Source organism: Mercurialis annua, linkage group LG1-X (assembly GCF_937616625.2).
Source record: "Mercurialis annua linkage group LG1-X, ddMerAnnu1.2, whole genome shotgun sequence".
In the NCBI taxonomy this organism is placed as follows: domain Eukaryota; kingdom Viridiplantae; phylum Streptophyta; class Magnoliopsida; order Malpighiales; family Euphorbiaceae; genus Mercurialis; species Mercurialis annua.
Window position 1 is genome coordinate 72,331,682 of NC_065570.1, and position 22,097 is coordinate 72,353,778.

Consider the following 22,097-nt stretch of genomic DNA (forward strand, 5'->3'; position numbering starts at 1 on the left):
TCACACATTGCTAACGTAATTCTACTTTTTATAATTTTTTTAAAAAGTAAATTTATAAAATAATTAAATTAAATTAAGTAAATAATATTTATGTGGATAAAATTATTTTTAGAAAAATATAATTTTGTTGATTAGATGTGGGTTGGGTTGCGTGGGGCCAGGACCAACATGCACAAATCCGGAATTATATATAGAAGGGAGGAACAAAAATGTCAAAAACCCAGATATAAGCAAGTGGGCTTCGTAGGTAGTTGCTGATACTTATTGGATCCTAATATTGGTCTTTTATAGGGCAAAGGGCCCTAACACAGTAAAATGGTCACTACACTTTATATTCGCAACAATGTAAAGAAATTGTCAGCCAAAATATAAAGGTTATTGTCTACAAATTATTAGTCTTGCACATTGTGTCATCATTTTTGATGTAATTATGTATTGAAAATTACTAGTATTAATCAACACTAATTTAATCATTTCTTCCATTTGAAAGAAACATTTAGTCCTACAATTCCCATATCTAGGACCAACTTTGATATATTCAAAGAGAATTTAACTGAAAATAATTTTTCAAATTTTTATTTAAATATCAAATAATAAAATTAAAAAAATCATTTATAGGCAAATTTTTCTTTATTTTTATTTCACTCTATATTTATACATTAATTTTTTGTAATAAATTAATACATTAAATTAAAAAATAAAAATAACTGAAGTAAGAGGTTCGGTTTTGTTCACAAGCCCGGCCCATTTTGTTTATCATAAAAGCCCAATGTCCAAGCAATGAAGACGCTGCGTTTTTCTTTAGGAAACAGGTCTGAGACAAATGCAATAAATGTCTTATTATCAAGATACAAACATAAAACATAGTACACATTGATTTATTAATCAAATGAGAAATACTACTACAACTTTAGCAATTGACAATCAATGTCCGACTCTATATTCCTTATGTTCAATGCAAATAAGCAAAAGGTTGCTCTAGGGACACTTATGTCTGCCACCGTGGGTTGTCATGTTGGCATAGCAGGGACAAACATCATAGTTGCCTGAAGTTCCCGGCGGAACACAGCCGCATCGGGCACAACACGTGCCACATGCCCTATTGCAAAGATTCGGCCTTGATGACAGTTGACACCTCGCAGCGCAAGCTCCGTCACAATCTACAAACAACAAAATAATCAGTGAGTATATACGACTCGAAAATATTTATGTATAAAATAAATTATAATGAATTTAGCATATGTACCTATTTTTTGTGGAGGAGGACTTTGTACCATGTTTTTGATGAACTTGAATACATGCATAAAATAAAGAAGATGTTAATGAAAAAATAGGATTGCTAAGAGAAAATGAACAGACTTGATGAAGATGAGGAGTTTACCATGGGATTGGATTGAGCCAGATGTAGAACAAAAGCTAGAGGAAGAATAACAAACAATAGAATTTTGAAGATGGCCATTGCTTCAAGACTTTATTAATTTACTTCTTGCTTTGGCTTAAGGTAAAACGAGAGGTTACTTATATAGCAAATGGGCCAAGGAAAGTAGGTGAATTTTGTAACAGTTTTAATCTCGCAATTGGTATAAATGAATTCAAGTTCAAATTTTTTATAAATTTATCTGCATAATTTTTTAATAACTAAGTATCATATATAGTTGAAATGAAATCTATAGTAAAATTATCTAAAACGAACTAAAGCTATTAAATTATTTATAAATAATTAATTTAAGAATAAAACCTTAGAAAATTAATTTTAACCAAAAAATAATTTATAACTATGCATATAGTAGCCATAATTTGAAATTAATTTTTTAATTGTTTAAGTTACGTTACTATTTGATAATTAATGATAATTTTAAACGCTTCATTTATGTTTGGGTGATGCTTCATGCATGCATTTTACACCATCTTAAATTGCCTTGATAAATTAGATTTGGAACTACTACCATATAAACCGCGCATGCTTAATGGGAGAGTTTTTTTTTTTTTTTATACAAGAAAAGAGGCAAAGAGCCTAGAACCAACTACACATTATCACTTTTTATATTGGACTTTTCTTTTTGTTGAGAGTATAAAAAATTGACCTAAATCCGAATTTAAATACATAAGAAATGATGGAATCACCGATGGAAGTTTGTGATGGAGTGATAAGGGTTTTTTTTCCCCTTAACAAGAAATTTCAAATTTGAGTTTTGAGTATGGAGCAACTTTAAAAGTTTTTTGAAATAGTTTTGTGGTTTTAAGGGAACCTATTCAGTTCGGTCAAGATTAGTAGGGGCAGTAGCTCTGGACGTCAAGCACATGTACTCAAAAAATGATGATACATATTTCTCTCTCACACAATTACATATGTTCCATATATAATTGATGTAAATTTAGAACTATCATGATAATCATCAAATAAATATCTTCAACCTTCAAATAAATTTCTATCAACTAAACTATTTCCAGGCATTTTGATGACCCCATGATCTTTCATCAATTTCCTTACTCTCTTCACATCTTCCCATTTATCAATACTTGCATACATATTCGACAAAAGTACATAATTCCCACTAGTTTCTGGTTCTACCTCCATTAGTTGCTTAAGTGCAAACTCCCCCATCTCCAACTCTCCATAAATTCTAGCTCCTCCTAATATAGACCTCCATATTATTGCATTGGGCTTCATAGGCATGCTCTCCACTCTATCTTTCACATCCGTAAATCTCCCGGCTCGACTTAAAAGATCAACCACACACCCGTAATGCTCGAGTGTCGGCTCAACACCGTAAACCTTCTTTATAGACTCAAAAATTTCGCAACCCTCCTCAACTAAACCAACATGTGAGCAAGCACACATTGTGACTATAAACGTTGCATTATCAGGAACAAAACCCTCGAGTCTCATATTTTCATACAGATCAAGAGCTTTATGTCCGAACCCGTGAATTGCGAAGCCTCCAATCATTGCATTGTACTTCCTCCGTCCCACTCTAATTGACAAAATATGGAGTTTTTGGTGTCCCATTCTAATTGACAAAACTAACATAACTATAATTTTTTCCTTTAATTTTCCATCTTTACCCTCATTTAAAGTCATGTCTCTTATGGAAAAATGGTGAATATTTAATGAAAATTTGACTAATATACTAATAGCATTAATTAGCTCTATTATCAATAGAAGGGTATACAAGTAACTCTCTATGTCATTTATTAGTTTGTATTGGTTATTGTAATTTAGTTATTTTGCCAATTAAAATGGGACGGAGGGAGTAACATAAAGTATCTCTCTGAGACAATTTATCAAACAGTTGGTGTGCAATACCAAGAAACCCGCATTCTGAGTAGAAATCAATCAAAGAAGTACCCACATATGAATTCAACCTAAGATTATTACTCTTTAGTATATATACATGAGCCCATGCACCTTCACTAAGAGCACCTAAATTAGCACAAGCACTAATCAAAGCAACAAACGTAACTTCATTCGGCTTAACTTCAGAATTTTGCATGGTATTAAACAAACTCAACGTTTCAAATGATAAAATAGCATTACGTGCATAAGCAGCTAAAATACAGTTCCACGTGGCTAAATCAGGTTTACTAATCTGATCAAATATATATCTAGCCAAACTCAACTTACCAATATTTGCATAGTAATTAACCAATGAAGCTTGAACAAACTGATCATAAACCGGTTCAAGAAATTTAACCACATGGGTGTGAAGGGGTAACCCATATTGAACCCAAGGGTGCAACCCACAAGCTTTAAAGAGAGACGGGTAAGTGTAAGAATTGGGTTTAACAGAATTATGACACAGAAGTGAGTTGTATAAACTGAAGGCTAAGTGGGTGCGTTGAGTTTGATTTGCAAAGGAGGAAATTAGTGTGTTGAAGAGGAAAATTGTTGGGTTTTGAATTTGGTTAAAGATTGAGAGTGTGTGAGGAATGTGTAGAGTTGAGGAAATGTAGAGGAGTTTACTGAGTGGGTATGTGTGGAGAGTGAGAGTGGATTGGATCATTTGGGCATGGATTTGTTTGAGAGTGGTTAGGGTTTTGCATTTTTGTAAGAGTTGTAGTGTTGGGTGTCTGAAATTTGGGTTTGGAGATGTCATGTAATGTATCAAGTTTAGTTTATCTTCCTTCTTCTAAAGTTGCGTTAAACGGTTAAAGTATAAAAAAAAATCCAATTCAATCGCTTGGTCAAGGGAAATTTTATTTATCTACTCCATAATCTGTTTAATTATCAATCTAACTGCCATACCATGAAAACTAAAGATCCCAATTAGGAGTGGATATAGTTCGAGTTCGAGCGTGTTATAGAAGGTTGAATGGAGGTTCCGGCGTTTTACTGGTGGTTGGCCAAGAAGTATCCGCTAGTAGTGGTTGATGTAATTGAAGAAGAGCCAGTAGTTACCGATGAAGTTAAAATTCCGGTGGATACGAGTAAACCTAACCCTAACAATATCGAATACGATAATTTGTATGTCCACATGAGCGGGATTATTCACCCCTGCTTTCACCCCGAAGGCAGAGTATGATTACTTTTAGCTCGTTATTGATTTTTTTATTTTTAAATAAGTTTTAAATTTCTAATTTTGAATTCTAAAACGTTAATTGTGATTAGAAATTGACAATGTGAGTGAATCATTTTATGCAGCCTTCGCCGACTTCTTTTGATGAGGTATTCCAGTGCATGTTTGATTATATTGATAGACTTTTTGTGATGGTTAGACCTAGAAAGTTGTTGTACATGGCAATCGGTATGTATTTTAAAATGTTGAGAAACCATTTTTAGTTCTATACTTTTGTATTTTGGTACTGATTAATTCAAAACAATTTCTAGATGGTGTTGATCCTCGAGCTAAAATGAACCAGCAAAGGTCCAGGCGTTTCAGAGCAGCCAAAGATAGAGAAGAAGCGGTATGTGTTTAATTGGATAATTCGTGTGCATTAAAAAATTGTTAATGTATAAAATGAAACATACTTTATGATTAAGTCGTTTATAATTTTTCCGGTTTTTGACCTAGTCACCATTATCAAATAAAAAGTGGTTTTAGAATTGGATTTATGATTAAATGAGAACGAGATCCTGTTTTCTCCCATTTTATGCAGCTCCTGTCAGCAGCACTCATGTTAAAAAACTTGAATGTTTTGTTTTTGATATCTTAACTTAAGCTGCATTGTATTTGTACTATTTTGAAGTATTTTGCTATGATACCTACCTGTAGAACTTATCAGTTATATATTATTCCGGATGCTTTTGGCGTCATTCTTTTCATTTATTTAAGAAATAATAGTAAACTAACATATAGCATCAGTTATACAGTGAATGTTTATTGATTTCCACCCTTACTTCCATAGGCAGCTGTAGAAGAACGGCTCAGACAGGAATTTGAGATGGAGGGCAGAAAACTCCCTCCTAAGGAATCTTCACAAGTGTTTGATTCCAATATTATTACACCTGGAACTGAGTTTATGGCCGTTCTGTCAATTGCACTGCAGTATTATGTTCACCTTAGATTAAACTAAAAAAAGTCAAGGTACCACTCATTTTCTGGGATGTTAATTGGTGTGTGTGCTTATTTTCTGACGTGTATGTTAAAAGAAAAGCTGGGTCATAGTACAATTGCCAATGGAATAGTTTTTTAAGTTGCTGTTTGTTACCTCTTGTTTTGTGAAGATTATCCTCTCTGATGCAAATGTTCCTGGTGAAGGGGAATACAAGGTTATGTCTTACATTCGTCTTCAGAGAAATCTTCCTGGTTTTGATCCAAATACACGCCATTGCCTATATGGTTTGGTATGCCCATTTATTCGTTATGATCCACTCTATATATATTTGGCATTTGCCATCTAAGCTAATGCATTCTTGTTCTCTAACCTGGTGCTATTGATAGGATGCACATCTGATTATGATGGCATTGGCTACCCATGAAGTTCATTTTTTAATTCTTAGAGGTTTGTGTTTTTCTTCTGGTAGGTGTATTCTTTCTCTTCACATTGCGAAAGTTTCAAGGCTTTTTCTGTTTTGTAATATTTTAGGCTGTTTTCATTTATTTGCAGTAGTAGAAGTGCTACTTGAAATGCATGATTTTGTTGTTGTTAATGTACGCATATTCATTAAAATGACTGAATATTCTTGTTCCTCCTTTTGTCCCTCTTGCTGACATGATTATTGTGTCTCAATGATAATGTTCAGGCTGTTCTCCCTCCTGCTCAACAAGACAAATGCCTTTTATGTAATCAGATGGGCCATTTAGCGGCAGATTGTGAAGGAAAGAACAAGAGCAAGACTGAAAAATTAGATGAGAAAGGTGAAGCTATTGTTGAAAAAAAACCGTATCAGGTGAGCTCCATTTCAATTGTGTTTGTGTTGATTATTAGTATACAAATGATAAAATTTTAACCGTTGGAGCGCCTTCTTCCTTCCCTTTGTTTCACTTGCTGCAGTTTCTCAACATTTGGACTCTAGGAGAATATCTGGAAATGGAATTCAGAATCTCAAATCCTCCATTTAAGTTCGATCTTGAATGCATTGTAGATGATTTCATTTTCATGTGTTTCTTCTCTGGCAATGATTTTTTGCCACATCTGCCAAATTTGGAGATTCGTGAGATCTGTGAACATTGACCTTCAATTATGAAGGAAATTCATCCATGCATTGACTGCTATATTAATTGCTTTTTGCTCTAACTCTAAAATTCTCTCCATTTGTTCTTCCTCCGGTGCTTCCTTTCCAATAACCTCATCAATCAATTGTAACTTCAGATCGAAAACTTTCTTCCCCTAAAGATTCTTCGGTCTCCTCCCCAGTTTTGAGAATTGGTGTACATTAGCTAGAGAAGCTTAACTAGGGTTCAAATGCTCTGTTCTTTAATTTTATATGTGATTTGTCCTGCAACTTTCTTATATGACTGGATGCAGTTTAAATGCTAATTCTTATTTGTTTATTGAAATAACATTGCTAACTTTGCAACTTATCAGCTGGCGTGGCAGAGGTGTCTTGGAAGACAAAGGAAAAGTCCAAAAAAAATTGGATTAAGAAACAAAGAATTTTCGCGCCGCGAAATAAAGCTAAAGAAGATGCATTTCGGGAAGCTAATAAGAAGCTATTTCAGGAGGCAGTAAAAAAACGAGAAAAACTCAGGGAAGAATATTATAGCAATCCAGGTTTAAACAATTTATGAACGAAATTAATTTATTCTGCTTTATTAATGTTAAACTGTCATAGTTGAATTAATATTTTTTTTATGATAATAATGGTTTTTGTTTGGTTCAGCTAATCCACGTCTGAAACCATGTGAAGAACCTGAGGAATGGATCTCTTCTGAGCGTGATATGACGAAAGAAGAGAATGAAAGATATGCCCGACAAGTCATAGAGAGCGATGTAAGTCTTCTTCAATTAAAATAATTTTAATTTTAATCTTTGGATTTGCAATTGTAAGTTAGTAATAAAATAAAATATGTAAATATGAAGGAGAAAGTAGGAGAAGCTTGTATGGAACATGAAAAGTAGGAGAAATAGGGGTATTAGTTGCAATAGATTTCTTAAGTTGAGAAACATGAAAAACTAGATGGATGGAAGCTCCAGCAGGAAGTTGAAGCTTGTAGGCAACTGCTCAAACCTTATCAATAAAAGGCTGAAAATAGTCAGCTCAGCAAAACAAGATAACTAACAATAAACAGAAATCAAAAGCAATAAAATATGCCAACAATTAATAAACTTTGAGGGTATAGGTTGAAGTTGTAAGGTAAATTATTGTCACTATCATTATTAATTTTTTATTTTGTCTGAATATTCAATTTAGTATAAACAATGTTGGGCTAGGTGATTTTTGATTTTTCTATTTTAGATTTTCATGAATTCTTAAACATGAAATTCTATGTCCAGGTTGCACTACAAAAAACAAGATCAAAGGGGACAAAATTTAGGGACCATAATATTTAAATGGTCCCTAAAAGTTATAACTCAATAAAAATGGGGACTAATCGATAAGTTGTCTCCAAATCATTTATCATACAACTATTGGGGACGGAGATAGTGAATTACCTATGATTTTATATGAAATAGTAATTCAAGTAGAATAGGAGACAAAACACATTCAACCTAGCAAAAAAGCCACAGACTTTTTCTTTTCTTGCGCCGGCTAAATAGACAAAAGTATGAGACTCTAAAAGTTCATTCACCCAAGCTTAAATGTTCTACTCGAATTCATCTGGGTAAGTTTTTTTTTTTTTTTTTTTTTTTTTGCTTTTATTTAGTGTGATTCTAATTTCATATCTGATACATTGTGGTGCTACTAGCAATAATTCTCTATCTTTTTTTTTTGGGGGTTTCACGGTGAAATTAGGGCACGAAATAATTGATCTTTGAATTGTTTCTTTTTTGAATTAAACTTAATGTAATTGCAGTACTGATTATAGAACTAGCAGCACATTGATTTGCGTTTAATGATTTTATTTTATAATGTTCTTGATTAGTTTCTGAATAATCATTACAACCCATAATCAATACCTCTCCGTGAAATTTACTTCTTCCAGAAGTGTTGGAATGTACTCATTCGTGCTACTCTTCAAGGTGTGGGTCTTTTGAATATAAAGTTGTGCTTTGTATTCTTTTTTAAAATTAAAATGCTTTGAAAAAGTTCTTAAGGGTTCGCTATCTATTATTTTATTTATGTTTTATTGGTAGCTGAATTATTTTAAGTTTTGGTTTATGCTTCAGTTAGTTATTAGTTACAACTTACAAGCTGTATTTTCTAGTGTCAATTTTGATTGCTTTAACGTTTCACACATTGGTTAAAAGAAATATACTGATCATTCACTTTATATTGAATCTAAAGAATTGATGATGAGTTTTTTCTTTGTTGAAGGATACTTTTATCGATTTCAAGGTTCTCCATCCTCTCGGTTCCCTTCAACTCGTAATGTGGTATTGCATAGTTGAGCTATTATTTTATAATTATGTTTGTTCTTGTAGCTTCATGTCTTTTCATCATTTTCTCTAGTTTGATATGCTTGTAGGTTTCAATTCACAATCATAGTCATTTGACAAGCTCATATTGTGCCATTGCTTGGTTTCTATAATTTGCCAATTCTCAATTCTAAGTCAATTAGTAACCTGCAGCAACATGATGGCAGATAAGCTTTTTTTTTTCTTTGGACTCTAATTATTTCTTAGAAGCTGACTTTTCATTCTTTTCCATACTTGAGTTGTTACTAACAGACTCCCTAGGTTAATGCATTGTGTATATGTCTTAGCTTCTTATCATTGTTCTCCAATTAAATTCATATCCATATTGAGAGAATCTTTTGGTTCATATACTGTGTAGGTAGTAATAATGATAGAAAAAAACCTATCTTGTACCTTAATAAGGTTCTCTAAGCTAAATTTATATATTCATTTGACTCAAATAATATGTATCAGCGGCCATCTATTATATGTTGGAAAATTGGAGTGAGATGGACAAGGAGAATGCAAATGATGACATCTTAAAATACCAAGTATGTTTGATTTTTCATTTTGTAAGTTTTAATCTTTTTTGTTTTAGATTATTTTACAGTCTCTCTGTTTCGGTCATATGATGGTGGATTCGGGATGGTTCCTAGCTCAGAATCTAAAGGTGAGCTATTAAAAAAACTTCATAATGTTAGTTTCAGAAAATTTACATTTGAAACTCAATCTTAATTGATGATTCTTGTTGTCTTAATATGCTTTATGTCTTTGTCTTTCTTCCCATAGCTTTTACGTGCTATAGTATATTTTGGCCTATTCAGATTTATTGCCTCATTTTGATATAGAACTATCCAAGTAGAACAGAACATTTTCAATTTTTTGTTCTATAAAATTGTCAGCTGAATTCTTCAAATATTATTCCCACAATGATTATATATTGGTTAAATGCAATACACAATTGCATTTTGTTAGATCATATTAGGTATCACTTTTAAATTTAATTTTATTAATTTTTATTTTTAAATTTCTTTACAGGACGATGTGTAATCAGGCAAAAGAATATCATTCATTTTCATGAAGACTTCTCAGCAAGCTAATAGTACTTTTAATTTTTTTAAATAAATTTTAATGGATTAATTTTTAGCTACGTACTTCTTCTTTTTTGAACTCAGCAATGTACTTTTCTTATGTTGGACATAATTTTAAAATCAATGGATTATTGTTTTCATTATTGTGTTTTTATTAAATTTATGTAAATGGTTTGTATCAAAAGGAAACCGAAATTCGTCCGACTAAATATGAACGAAAATCATCCTATTAAATGGGGACCAAAGTCGTCCGCATATTCAATGGGGACGAAAGTCGTCCGCATATTCAATAGGGACAAAAGTCGTCCGTGTTCAATGGGGACGAAAGTCGTCCCTACTCAATGGGATGAAAGTCATCCTTATATAAGGGGATGACTTTCGTCCCCACAGTTAGGGACAACAATCCTCCCTGGAATGGGGATAACTTTTCTCTTTTCGTCCCCTAATGAATTGGGGATGGAGGCAATAGGGACGAAGTATGGGGACCAATTTTATTGTCCCCAAAACATTAGAGGACCATTTTTTTAAGAATAGAAGACCATTTTTATGGTCCCCTTACATCTCTTTTTTTTTAGTGTTGATGAGCAGCTGATCCATTATTATTCAGGAAACTTTGGACCTGATTCTGTCTCGTCTTTCCACATTGCAACAGTAGACGAGTTGTCCACCAATTTTACATGGGTTGGTCTACTGTCCATGCAGGGATAGCCAAGTATTTTGATGGCTAAAAAAAACAAAACAAAACTGACACATTTCATTATTTGCAAATCCACTCTCATAAAAAAGAAAGATGGATACTCTTTATGAATAATTAGTTAATTAGTTAATATGAGTAGATTTAATTATCTAAAGATAAATATTATTTAATATATATTTTTATTTTTTAAAATTAATATAGTATAAATATGGCATATTTTTTTTTAAAAAAGTTGAACATTATCATATTCTAAATATACTGATATCAAGATTTAATAAAATATAAACTTAATAGATAAATATTTATAATTTTTTTTAATTTAAATGTAAGGTCTACTCAAACTAAAATATCAATAAAATGCAACTGAGCTAAATATATATCGTTTTTGCTATTATTAATGCTTATACAGTTTTTCTTAATTGTACACTTAACTATCTAACTGATGGATACCGAACCATACAATAAATATAGTGGAGGCGAGTCATAGGAGATCCAATCTCGGGTGATACAGGACTCCCCACGAAAGTCTGAATATATGAAGGAGATACCGAATCCCCTGAGATTCGGTAATACGCCAACAAAGACAGAATCCCATAGGATCTGCCTAAAGCGCGTTAAATCCGGAGATCGCCAAGACTGAAAGTATTCTCCTATTCGGACACAAACACCGAATATGGAAGGATAAGCTCTACCTTCGGAAGATAAGACTATTTAGGAAGACGTTCCTAAATAAGACTCTTATCAGATTAAGGTAGATCTCGACAAATCAGGGTGAATCCCTACAACATAGCCAAATCCCTACAAAGTAGAATTCACTTACCTATTACGACTCTACAAGGTATATTCGACTACTATAAAAGGAGTACGAGGTATGTCTAGAATCACAATTACATTCACATACTCTAAACGCTGCTCAAAGCTCCAAACTAACTTTAGCATCGGAGAGTTAATCGGACAACCACCGTCCGGTTAGCTTCTATCTTATTTTGCAGGTCTTATTCACCGGTTCAGAAGACAGACTCCATCAATAACTATACTATAAGTGTGAAAGGGGAGAGAGACAAAATTAAAATAATAAATTTCATTAAAAATAATTGATATTATAAAATATAAAGTTAATAGGAGTTTAATTAAAGAATAAAATTTTCCTACAATCTTAGGAAATTTCTACAAATATTGACATGACATTTGTTTTTTTTTTTTGAAATCATCAAATCTCATTAAATCGAATATAAAACAGTTACATTTGTAAGAAATTCGGAATAATTCGAAAACTAAATCCGATGACCTGACATGGAACAGACAACATGCTGCCTGATTTGCAGATCTTACTTACGAAAATAAAAATAAATTATTAACTGTTTCGATAAATAAGTGCAGTCTTCGATCACTCTTCGATCAAACTTCTCCAATCACCCACAAACCCATAGCATTCTATTCAATCACCACTTGATAACTCCTTCATAAAAAAGAGACGACAAACTCTTTCATAAAAAAGAGACAGCAAACCTTTCACAGATAAAGGACAACAAACCTTTTATAAAGAAAGGACAACATAAAACATTAAGAAAAAAGACAAATAATGAAAAATAAATAAAACTAATATAGCTCATAAACGATTACATTTTGTTGTTGAAAGATTTTCAATCTATCTTCACTTCTTGGTAAATGAATTGTGCTTCGTTAATAGATTTTAATTCATAAAAAAAAAGAATCGCTATTTATTATATTATATGAAATTAAAATAACATAAATAAAGAGATGACTACCGTTAATAAAGAAAATTAAACCATTGACGGCAGCCGGAGAAAAAATAAAAAGAAAACTCTAAACAGCTAGGGTTTGTTTAGAGAGAAAAGAGAGGTTTTTAGATTTTAGAATTATGTGTTTGACATGGCATTTGTTCATTGACCTCTTTCAATACATTTAATATATCTACTTTTTTTAATTCCTCTATTTTATATAAAACATGTTCACAATTTATGACTTCTGAAATTGCAAACTGAACAATGGTATGGTTATTTATTTTCAATTAATAATCTTTATCTATATTTTAGTTTTTTAAATGGTAATGTATAATAAAATGATAGTTGGAATGAAATAAAAAAAATAAAATTAACAAAAATTATTAAATAAATTAATTAAAAGTATTTTTTTTAAGTTCAGCTATTAAAAACCTTTTATTGATTTTTTTATAAAATAATACATTATTTTAGATAAATATATATTTCATCTATTTTTTCCATTTTTCGTAAAATATTTATTTTAATAGATTTTTTCATATGACTTTTAATATTCTAATCTAAATGAACTACTTAATTTATCAATATAAATACCATTGGAATATTTATTTTCTTTTCCGTTAGAATTTTTAGCTATTGTGATTCATCGCAACAAAGAACAATATTAATATTTATAGGATTAACCGCAAATTAAATCACGAACTATACCCTAATTTACAATTACAACACGTGGCAATGTCAGTAATCTAATTTTTATTTTTTGGCAAATCGATACAACAACCAATTATGCAACGACATTTGGCGATACATTACAATGTCCACGTCAGTATTTTTTTAGATCGATGTACCAATTTGCCAAAAAAATAAAAATTAATTACTGATATTGTTAAATTTTAAAGTTTATATTATAATTACAAATTTAGTAAAATTTGTGATTTAATTTACAATTAAAAAAAAGATAATACAAAAATATATGGGACAGACGTAGCTAGCAAGCCATGATATTCAATCTTTATTCCACATAAGGAAGTGTACATATATTAAACCAGAACAGGATCGTTTACATCAATATTTACTTAGAAAATAAACAGTATAAATAACAAACTAAAAGACGATTAAGCTTATAATTAAGGACACTTGCGCCGGCCACCATGAGTGGTCAAGCTGGCATAGCAAGAGCAGGCCTCATAGTTACCGGCGGTCCCAGGAGGAACACAGCTGCATCGTGCGCAGCAAGTCCCACATGCCCTGTTGCATAGTCGTGGCCTTGACGATAACTGACACCTGGCCTTGCAAGCGCCGCCGCAGTCTGAAAATTAAACAAAAAATATATCAATTAGTCTCATATATTTGACCAGCTGATGTTGATATATATTACACATATTTCATTACCTATTTTTGGTGATGTATTATACGAAGTTGCTGCTAAATTTGAGGTGACCTGCACGAGTCAGTCAACAAAAATGAAGTAAGAATATATATATAAATGATTAGAAGGTGAAACTTAAGGATCAAGTATAGTTTACAGTTTGGTGATGATCATCAGCCTCAGCAAAAGTGAGAACAAGAAGAAGAGATAAGAGAAAGGGGACAATGAGAAGCTTAATGGAGAAGGCCATTGCTACAGTATGTTTGAGTAGAGTTTGTGCATAGATGGGTTAAAGGGCGGTGCTATTTATACTAAGAATTGGAGAAGTAGGTCGACATTCTGAATATTATAGACAAAGCAAAAATGGCATTATTATTAGTGTGAGCTGTCAAGAATGTATATCTTACGTTGTAGTGGTGGAGAGTAGGGCTTTGGAATGATGTGGAGTGTTCTAGAAAAGGGCATAATCCACTTATTTTTTGTTTGCTTTTCTATTCTATTATTTTTCATTTCCAATACGCGGAAATGTGACATTTATCGGCCATTAACCTTGATAATTATATATATACACATATGTATACTAGTTTTCCATTTCCTAATTTGTTTGATTATATGCAAGGTTAATTATCAAAGTTCTACGTAATTGCTAAACCAGAAAATGTTCCTTTGCATGCATAATAATTGATAAATCATTACCGACTGCTCCGATCTACTGAACTTGAAGGATCAAGTATAGTTTCAACAAGTTTGTTGGGAGAAAAGTAGAAGGAGTTATATATATCATGGCAGAGCTAGAGTGAGAATGGCGTCTATCACTTCGATCGCGTTTTCTACCGAGCTACCGTAATTCTTTCAGCTCATCTTCGTTTATAGATAGTCGTCCCGTATATTTTAATAGTAGAGGTATCTTGGTCAGGATTCTCTAATCGCTCGACTTCATGAGATCTTATCTCGTTAAAATTGATTATAAAGTAGCTATGTTATCAATAATTATACAAATTAGGATTATGGACAAATTGTAAATTGTATTTGGCATTTGCTAAGTAAATTATTTTCGATCCCTTTAATTTTGTTTCTTGAACATGAGATATGATTTTATTGAACCAAAATGATATAAACAAAAAGACAAATCACTCAACCGTGTTTGAAGATTCTGGCGGTAGTCAATTCATAAGTGAAAAAACCCTAGAAGAAGTGGACTAGTTGGGCGCCAGCTGGATGGTCAAGCTGTGTTACGTAGATCACAGCTAGCAGTGATAAGCCTGATTCTTGGCTATATACACCAAATTTTATTTTCATAATAAAATTAATATTAGGTCAGTGGTTGAGTTCTTATAAAATTAAGCCGCATGCAGCCAGTCTAATGATTATTGTACGAGCAATGTGGTTGTACAGTCGACCCTCTAATAGTTAATATTTTATAAATTAATAATTTTAATAATTAATAAAAAAATTAAAAAAAACTAATTTTATTTCACGTCGGATAATTAATAATTCTATTATTTAATAATTAATAAAATTTAAAATTATTCTACATGAATATTAATTATTAGAGAGATTTTTTTAAAAAAATATATAACAATTGATGATTTATTTGAGTCAATACTAATCTTAATTCATAAAGTATAAGTTAAAATACCATCAAATTATGACTTTTTTATTATTTTGAAAAATTTTAAAATAAGTTATTAGATAAACAAATTAAAGTAAGTAAAGTATCTCTAGTATAAAAAATATTAAAGATTATTTTACTTTATGAATACAACTTTTTAATAATTATTTTTTAGTTTGATATCAATTGATATTTCTTAAATTGAATATAAAATTATTTCTTTTAAATTGAGTGATTGTAACGTGTATTTAGTTAGTTTTTTATAATATAATATTAATATTAGGTCTATTAATGTAAATACTTTAAAATATCTTTTGTAATTTTTTTTATATAAATCCAATAAATTAATAATTTTAATAATTAATAAATTTTTGATCCACCATGTGTATTAATTATCAGAGGGTCGACTGTATGTGTTCGAATATTTTAATTTACTTTAAATTTTATTGATTATATAGATCACCCCTTAGGAACTTTGTATTATAACATATTTAATCATTGATTTTTTTTATTTTTAAACATTATCTACTTCAAATATTTAATATTAATAGAGTTTAAATAGTGAGATGGATATTTGTGAAGTTGAGGAGTATTGGTTATTAAAAATCTTGTTCCGTGATGGACTAGAATTGTGCATTTTGAATTGATTATGTAAGCCACAGCTGGAATCTAATAATGATGCTTTGACATCAATTTTCGAAAGTAAAGTTCATAATGAAGCTACAGCCTAACCTAATAAAATGTTATTGGGTTCCAGAAAAATACTCCGTTGCTGCTGTGGTTGCAGTAGCAGACTCATCTTGGCCTAACTCAGCCACTGCTGCGATAGAGATTAACTATGCACATTGGTTTTCATAGCTTCTTCAAATGAATGAATTTGTATTTGTCAAATAAAAAAATCCTTTTTTTTTTAAAATATTTCCGGACTCAATAATTTGCACATGTCACAAGAATTAATGAAAAGCCAAAAAGAAATCCAACTCATTAAGAAAAGAAAAGGTTATTTTAGTTAGAAATAAACATAAATATTCACAACGTCTTACGATTTAGAAATTTTTAAAGATTCTAAAACGACATATATTGTAGAATGGATGGAGTAATATGTAGATGTTCCCATGATTAAGTCCATGCATTGAATTAGTAGACGATACAAATGTGAAGATAATTAAGGTTCAATTTATTAATGTAATTTTTATTTTTTTCTTTGATTTTTAGGTGTTTTTATTTTTTTTTATTTGACTTCTGTATTTTTGTAAATAGTCCTATATACACGTTTTTTATCTAAATTTTATATTTTTAAAAATAATTTTATTTGATCTCCCACACTTCCACACTTTTGTTAGCATAAAGACTTTAAATTTTTTAAAAGAGCATGAATCAAATAAAAACAAAAAAGTATTTAGGGACACAAAATAAAAAAATAATAAAAAATACATGAGCTTAAGGTAGATTATTTTTTTAAAAAGATAGGTAATAATTAAAAAAAATTATAAATTTTTAATGGGCTGTTATAGAATGACACAATTTTTGTATGAAATTTTTTTTTTTAATAAAACAGCTAAGAATGAGATATGTTCAGCTTTTCTAAAAAAGAAATAAAAAAGAATTGTCCAACGGTACTGGAAGGACTAATACATAAGGACCCTCCATTAATTAAAGATAGGTAGAATACTAGTGTAAATTTCGCACTAAAACCTAACCGAACTATGTTTTCTTTAATAGTTAATTTTATTTTTGTATACTAGAAAAATATTTTAGTATATTCCTATCTAATAAATTATTTAAATATTTCACACTTACACCCATGAATTATTCAATACTTATAAATATATTCATATATTTATTGACACTAAAATATATTATTAATTTAATAATATACTATTTTTAAATATGTTCATATATTTATTAAAAAAATTAAATAAAAATTATTTAAAAAATTATTTATTAAAATAATAAAAATATTCTCTATTTATAGCTTGTTGAATTAAATTTTACTTAATATAATATATTTAAATTTCCAACTACAAACATGTTTATTTGGCTGTATTATAGCAAAAATTAATAAATGCTTTATAATAAAATTAAAGAACCAAAAATAAATAGAATTATTCTAATTTTATCTCTAATAGTACTTTATTTTAAAATACACTATAATAAAATAATTATGTATATAAAATAAAAATAAAATCCATTATAATAAAATTAGATATAAAATATTATTAAAAAGGATTTGCACACAATTTGATGTGCTATAGTCAGGGGCGGATCTACTTGAAGGCTAGGGTAGGCTAGAGCACGGGCTGCCGTCAAATAATCGAAGGAGTCGCGGTGGAGGCCGGTGGAGCAGCAGCAGATATTTGTTGCAGGCAGCAGCTTTCAGCCATGGCTGCTCAAACGAAGAAGACGACCTTGTTTTAGTTTAGGTTTACAAATTTAAGGGCCAACTTTGGGCCTCGTTTGATTTTGTATAAAATGGGCCAATCTGTTTAGTAAACCGATGAGTTCAACATATCCTTTTATTTTAGAGGAATTTGCACAAAACACTCCTTTTTTTAACTTATTTGTATAAAATACCTCAATTTCAAAAATTTACTTTTTTACTCTATTTTTCTATTGTTTTTAGTTGTACCTCGATTAGCAAAATAATTTATTTGTATTTTTACTCTACTTCTTTTAAACACATGCATATCTCATTTTCCTTTTTTTCTCTTTCCTCTTTCTCCTTTTTTTTTTGTTTTTTTTCTTTTCTCTCTCCTTTTTCTCTTTCTTCCTTCTCATTTTTTCTTTTTTCTCTCTCTCCTTTTTCTCTTTCTTCCTTCTCATTTTTTCTTTTTTCTCTCTCTTCTTCTTCTTCTTCTTCTTCTTCTTCTTTTCTCTGCAACTTTTTTTTTCTTCGTTTTTTTTAAATCTGCTTTTTCTATTTTTCACATTATACAAATGAACTTCAGGACAAAGAAATTTGAATAAAATAAAGAGTTTAAGAGATAATATGATGGTGATAGATGAGAAGTTCTTATTCTTCTTCTACTACTTTTTTCTTTCTATGTTGTTTTAAATTATTATAGCATCGTTTTTGTAATACCCCAAAATATTAAATTATCTAATTGGACCACGTGACCAGTCTAGATTTGCCAGAGTGGCAAAAATCGGAAAGTTTTCCGATGAATAAGTTTTAGTAGGTCGGTTTTGAAAAAGATTATATGCGAGGAATTTAATAATATAGTTCAAGTCTAAAGTTAGAATTGGAATTAAAAGGAAAGGAATGTCAAGAAAATTTCAAAATAAAGTACAGGGACCAAAGTGGTAATTTAACCACTTTGTGTCGAAAATGGAAATTTGTAGATTTGACGGGAAAATGTTAATATTAAGTTTTGTATTATTTATCGGATATAAATAATACGTAAAAGTAATAATTTAAGAATTTATCGATTTAGTTATGGACTAAATCGTAAGAAAGGAAAGTTTAAAAGATAAATAATAACAAACAACAAGAACAAGGATTAAAGTGGCACTTTAGCCAAGATATATATAAGAAAGGAATTGAATCAGAGAAGGGAAGAGAGACTTCCAGAGAGAACGAGAGTATATCGCCGATTACGTCGTTTCGCCGCCGTTTCGCCGTTCGACGTCCGATTCAAGTAATTCAAGCGGCAATCTCTTCAGAATCGAATTCTCTATCGATATCAAACATCGTTTTAAGGTAATAATCTGAGAATTTGGTGGAAAATTCGAATATTTAGCCGTTTTGGTTATAATTAGGAATTTAATGATTTTGGATCGTTTTTAGCGTTTTTAGAAAGACGAAGTTACGGGTTTTGAAGGAAATGAGGTTTTATACGTGTATGGCGGAAGATAGCATGACGGGAAGCCCGGAAACGACATTTCCAGGAGCTGCGCCCAGGTCGCACGTGGTGTGCGATCGCACACCCGTGGTGTGCGAACGCACACCTGTGATGGTGTGCGAACGCACACCAGCGGTGTGCGGACGCACACCGGTGATGGTGTGCGAACGCACACCCAAGGTGTGCGGACGCACACCACCCTGTGCAGGCGTGTAATGAGTCCACGAGGGACTAAAATGAACTTTTTGCCCGAGGGGCTAAAATGGACTTTTAGCCATAAAGAAAGGGGATTTTGATATTTTCAATATTAGGTCCTAAAAACGATTAAGAACTCCGATTAATTAAAAAGAGATATAACAAGTATCTCGACTAAGTGTCAGGACACGACCAAAGCTAAGAATCGTATTTGGAATACGATAATGTTAACCTAAGTCGATAACTTAGGATTTAAGTATTAAGTTTACGTTTATAAATCAAAAATTCGGTAACGTGAATAGGTAAATGACGCACCGACGAGCTACCAGGCCAACGAGCTGGAATAGCTACGAGAACGATGCATGGAGCTTACGTTATGGAATCATTATAGTGCAATTTTGGGATAGCGGTCACTGTGAGTGGCATTTTACTTTCGAGTGTTATATATAAAGTTATTTTATATAAATACGTACACTGTTTTTACGCATCGCATGTTATATGATTTGATTGAATGTCATACGTTTATTTAATTTCTGTATATAAGAACTAGTATGCGATCCGATGAAACTAGCTACCTATTGGGTGTCAATAGGCTGTGTGATCACCAGTATCGAGTCAGTCTAGTATGTTTGCATTGAGAAATGATTTGACACAGCTGTGAGCTGTAGATGAATATGAAACTTACGATTGGGTTATGATTTAGATACGCAGAGTGAACTCGGCTACGGTGTAGCCTGGAAGTCCCCGTATCTAGTGGCTGGGCCACCAGCGAGTTGGACTCGCAATTGATATTTACGATTGGATTGAATGATATATGATTATTCGAGAGATGAGTCGCATGCTAGGATATTAGTTTCACACGGATCAAATACATGTTATATATTTTATAATATCGTTTTCTTAAAATGCGATGCTGTGTCTTTAATGTAATACTGTTAGTAAATGCAAACTCACTCAGTATTTCCCAAATACTGACCCCTCACTTTGATGTTTGCAGGTAGTGAAAGTCGGATCAGACAGACCATCTCCTTTGTGTCAACAGCCCTTTTGGCTCACACAAAGTATAAGTTTTATAGAGCTGCAGTAGTCAATAGGTGTCAGTATAAAGTTTATGATTCGATTTCAAACGGTATTTGAAAAGTAAACTTTAACATAATTTTATAAATAAGTCATTTATAAAGGTGATGTTTTATCCGTTTGAATTGAGTACCAATTGCCTTGAGAGGAATTGGTTATGTTTGTGATCAGAAACAGGGCGGTGCTGGATATGAGATATCGCTCGGTAAGACCCTGGTTTCTAAGGAATTGTGCTGCAAACGTTTTCAGGAAAGGGATACAATATTTCGATATTTGAATTATATTATTTAAAGAAGATGTCTGAAAACGTTTTATATATAGTAATATGTTTTAATTCGCGAAAAATTAATAACGGTTTTAGGCTTGCTACGGGTTTTGGAGCTACCACTCCCATTCCCTAGCGCCGGTCTCGGCTCAATAATTTGGGTCGTGACAATTGTGGTATCAGAGCAGTTGGTCCAGTTACCTCTGCTAATATATGTTTTGTCAGTTAAGTGATCTAGGAACTACTGCAGCTATAGAGTTGAGTTCTGTGTGATCCAAGTAGTTTGCATTGTTGTTAAGCGATAAGTATAATTGATTGATTTGTGAAATACTTATGTGTTTCTTGTGACACGTATATACGAGGTATATACGTATATATTGTTTTGATGAGACATGCATATGAGATATGCTTTTTGAAATGAAGTTTCTAGGAGAGGTGTTGCCTCCTATGACTAGAATATAATTGTTGTGAAAGTGATTTGATGATATGTACGTATGTGTGTTTAGCATCTTATAACGTAAGAGATGCTATTGAATTCGATCGATCGAAACTTTGGGAAGAGTATGAAGAAGGAATGTAAAGTGGCAGAAGTTGAAGAACTTTCTGGATACAGAGTTTGAAGGTCTAGAGAACTTACAAAACTCGAAGTTTATAAATTTTTTTTTTTTAAAAAAAGTTATTTGTTTAACAATTTTGAAAGCATAATTGTGCCTAGACCCGATATAGAAATGTATGATTGCCACGACATTGATAGAAGTGCATCACTACATACATTATTAATGAAAGAATAATCAACGAAGACATGCATTAATAGTACATGCATCATATGCATTACGCTCAGACCAAAAGGTGAGCTGTGGCAACTCTTTGGGGATGAGAGACGTCATCACCCTAGTGCACAATTCTGCTAAAGTTTCAATGGAATTTTTGATTTAAATCTCGAAATGAGATGTTTTATTTGAGAAAGTTTCCAAAGAGTTTTGTTTTTATGTAAGTATACCTAGACCATAACTCTGTGAAAGAAATGAAGTGCTCGCGAGCAAGTTGCGATCAAGGCTACGAGAAGATCGAATAAGTATAATTGCGAGAACATAGAAGTTATGCTTCTAGGACATGAACTTAGCCTTGATTAAACAGAATAATATATGAATAAAATAATATGTGTGCCCAGATAATGAAGCATATCTGATTAATGACGTATAACACATGTATGTTATACGTAGACATTCTAATGTTTGATTAAGTCCATGTGAGTGGAATGCTCGCA

General features: G+C 31.5%; 4 protein-coding genes across 12 annotated transcripts; 1 reads left to right on the forward strand and 3 right to left on the reverse strand.

The window, feature by feature from the left end:
- Positions 1-815: 815 nt before the first annotated feature.
- On the reverse strand, positions 816-1,554 carry LOC126664812 (gibberellin-regulated protein 11-like). The gene is made up of 3 exons (XM_050357372.2): positions 1,382-1,554; positions 1,247-1,289; positions 816-1,160 (listed from the first exon to the last, which is right to left on the reverse strand). The coding sequence occupies exons 1-3, from the start codon at positions 1,457-1,459 to the stop codon at positions 979-981; spliced, it is 303 nt and encodes a 100-aa protein (XP_050213329.1). The 5' UTR covers positions 1,460-1,554; the 3' UTR covers positions 816-978.
- Positions 1,555-2,281: 727 nt separating this feature from the next.
- Positions 2,282-4,097, reverse strand: LOC126664412 (pentatricopeptide repeat-containing protein At5g43790-like). The gene is made up of 2 exons (XM_050356786.1): positions 3,248-4,097; positions 2,282-2,973 (listed from the first exon to the last, which is right to left on the reverse strand). Exons 1-2 carry the CDS (start codon positions 4,095-4,097, stop codon positions 2,411-2,413), a joined length of 1,413 nt encoding a protein of 470 aa, XP_050212743.1. The 3' UTR covers positions 2,282-2,410.
- Positions 4,098-4,313: 216 nt separating this feature from the next.
- Positions 4,314-10,174, forward strand: LOC126664411 (5'-3' exoribonuclease 3-like). Of its 8 annotated transcripts, none has more exons than XM_050356784.2 (8): positions 4,314-4,517; positions 4,643-4,745; positions 4,829-4,905; positions 5,347-5,525; positions 5,666-5,785; positions 5,883-5,943; positions 6,185-6,331; positions 6,436-6,646. In XM_050356784.2, the coding sequence occupies exons 1-4, from the start codon at positions 4,314-4,316 to the stop codon at positions 5,512-5,514; spliced, it is 552 nt and encodes a 183-aa protein (XP_050212741.1). In that variant the 3' UTR covers positions 5,515-5,525; positions 5,666-5,785; positions 5,883-5,943; positions 6,185-6,331; positions 6,436-6,646. The 8 variants fall into 8 exon arrangements, 1 of the variants encoding a protein (XP_050212741.1); XR_007637412.1 differs by lacking the exons at positions 4,314-4,517; positions 4,643-4,745; positions 4,829-4,905; positions 5,347-5,525 and adding exons at positions 7,265-7,374; positions 7,879-8,207; positions 8,861-9,610; positions 9,979-10,174 and having other exon boundaries at positions 6,436-7,155; XR_007637413.1 differs by lacking the exons at positions 4,314-4,517; positions 4,643-4,745; positions 4,829-4,905; positions 5,347-5,525 and adding exons at positions 7,265-7,374; positions 8,469-8,565; positions 8,861-9,610; positions 9,979-10,174 and having other exon boundaries at positions 6,436-7,155.
- A 3,281-nt stretch (positions 10,175-13,455) lies between these two features.
- On the reverse strand, positions 13,456-14,153 carry LOC126678396 (snakin-2-like). 2 transcript variants are annotated; one of them, XM_050373296.2, is made up of 3 exons: positions 13,997-14,153; positions 13,863-13,911; positions 13,456-13,779 (listed from the first exon to the last, which is right to left on the reverse strand). In XM_050373296.2, exons 1-3 carry the CDS (start codon positions 14,087-14,089, stop codon positions 13,598-13,600), a joined length of 324 nt encoding a protein of 107 aa, XP_050229253.1. In that variant the 5' UTR covers positions 14,090-14,153; the 3' UTR covers positions 13,456-13,597. The 2 variants fall into 2 exon arrangements, with proteins under 2 accessions (XP_050229253.1, XP_050229257.1); XM_050373300.2 differs by having other exon boundaries at positions 13,863-13,906; positions 13,992-14,150.
- Between the last annotated feature and the right edge of the window lie 7,944 nt (positions 14,154-22,097).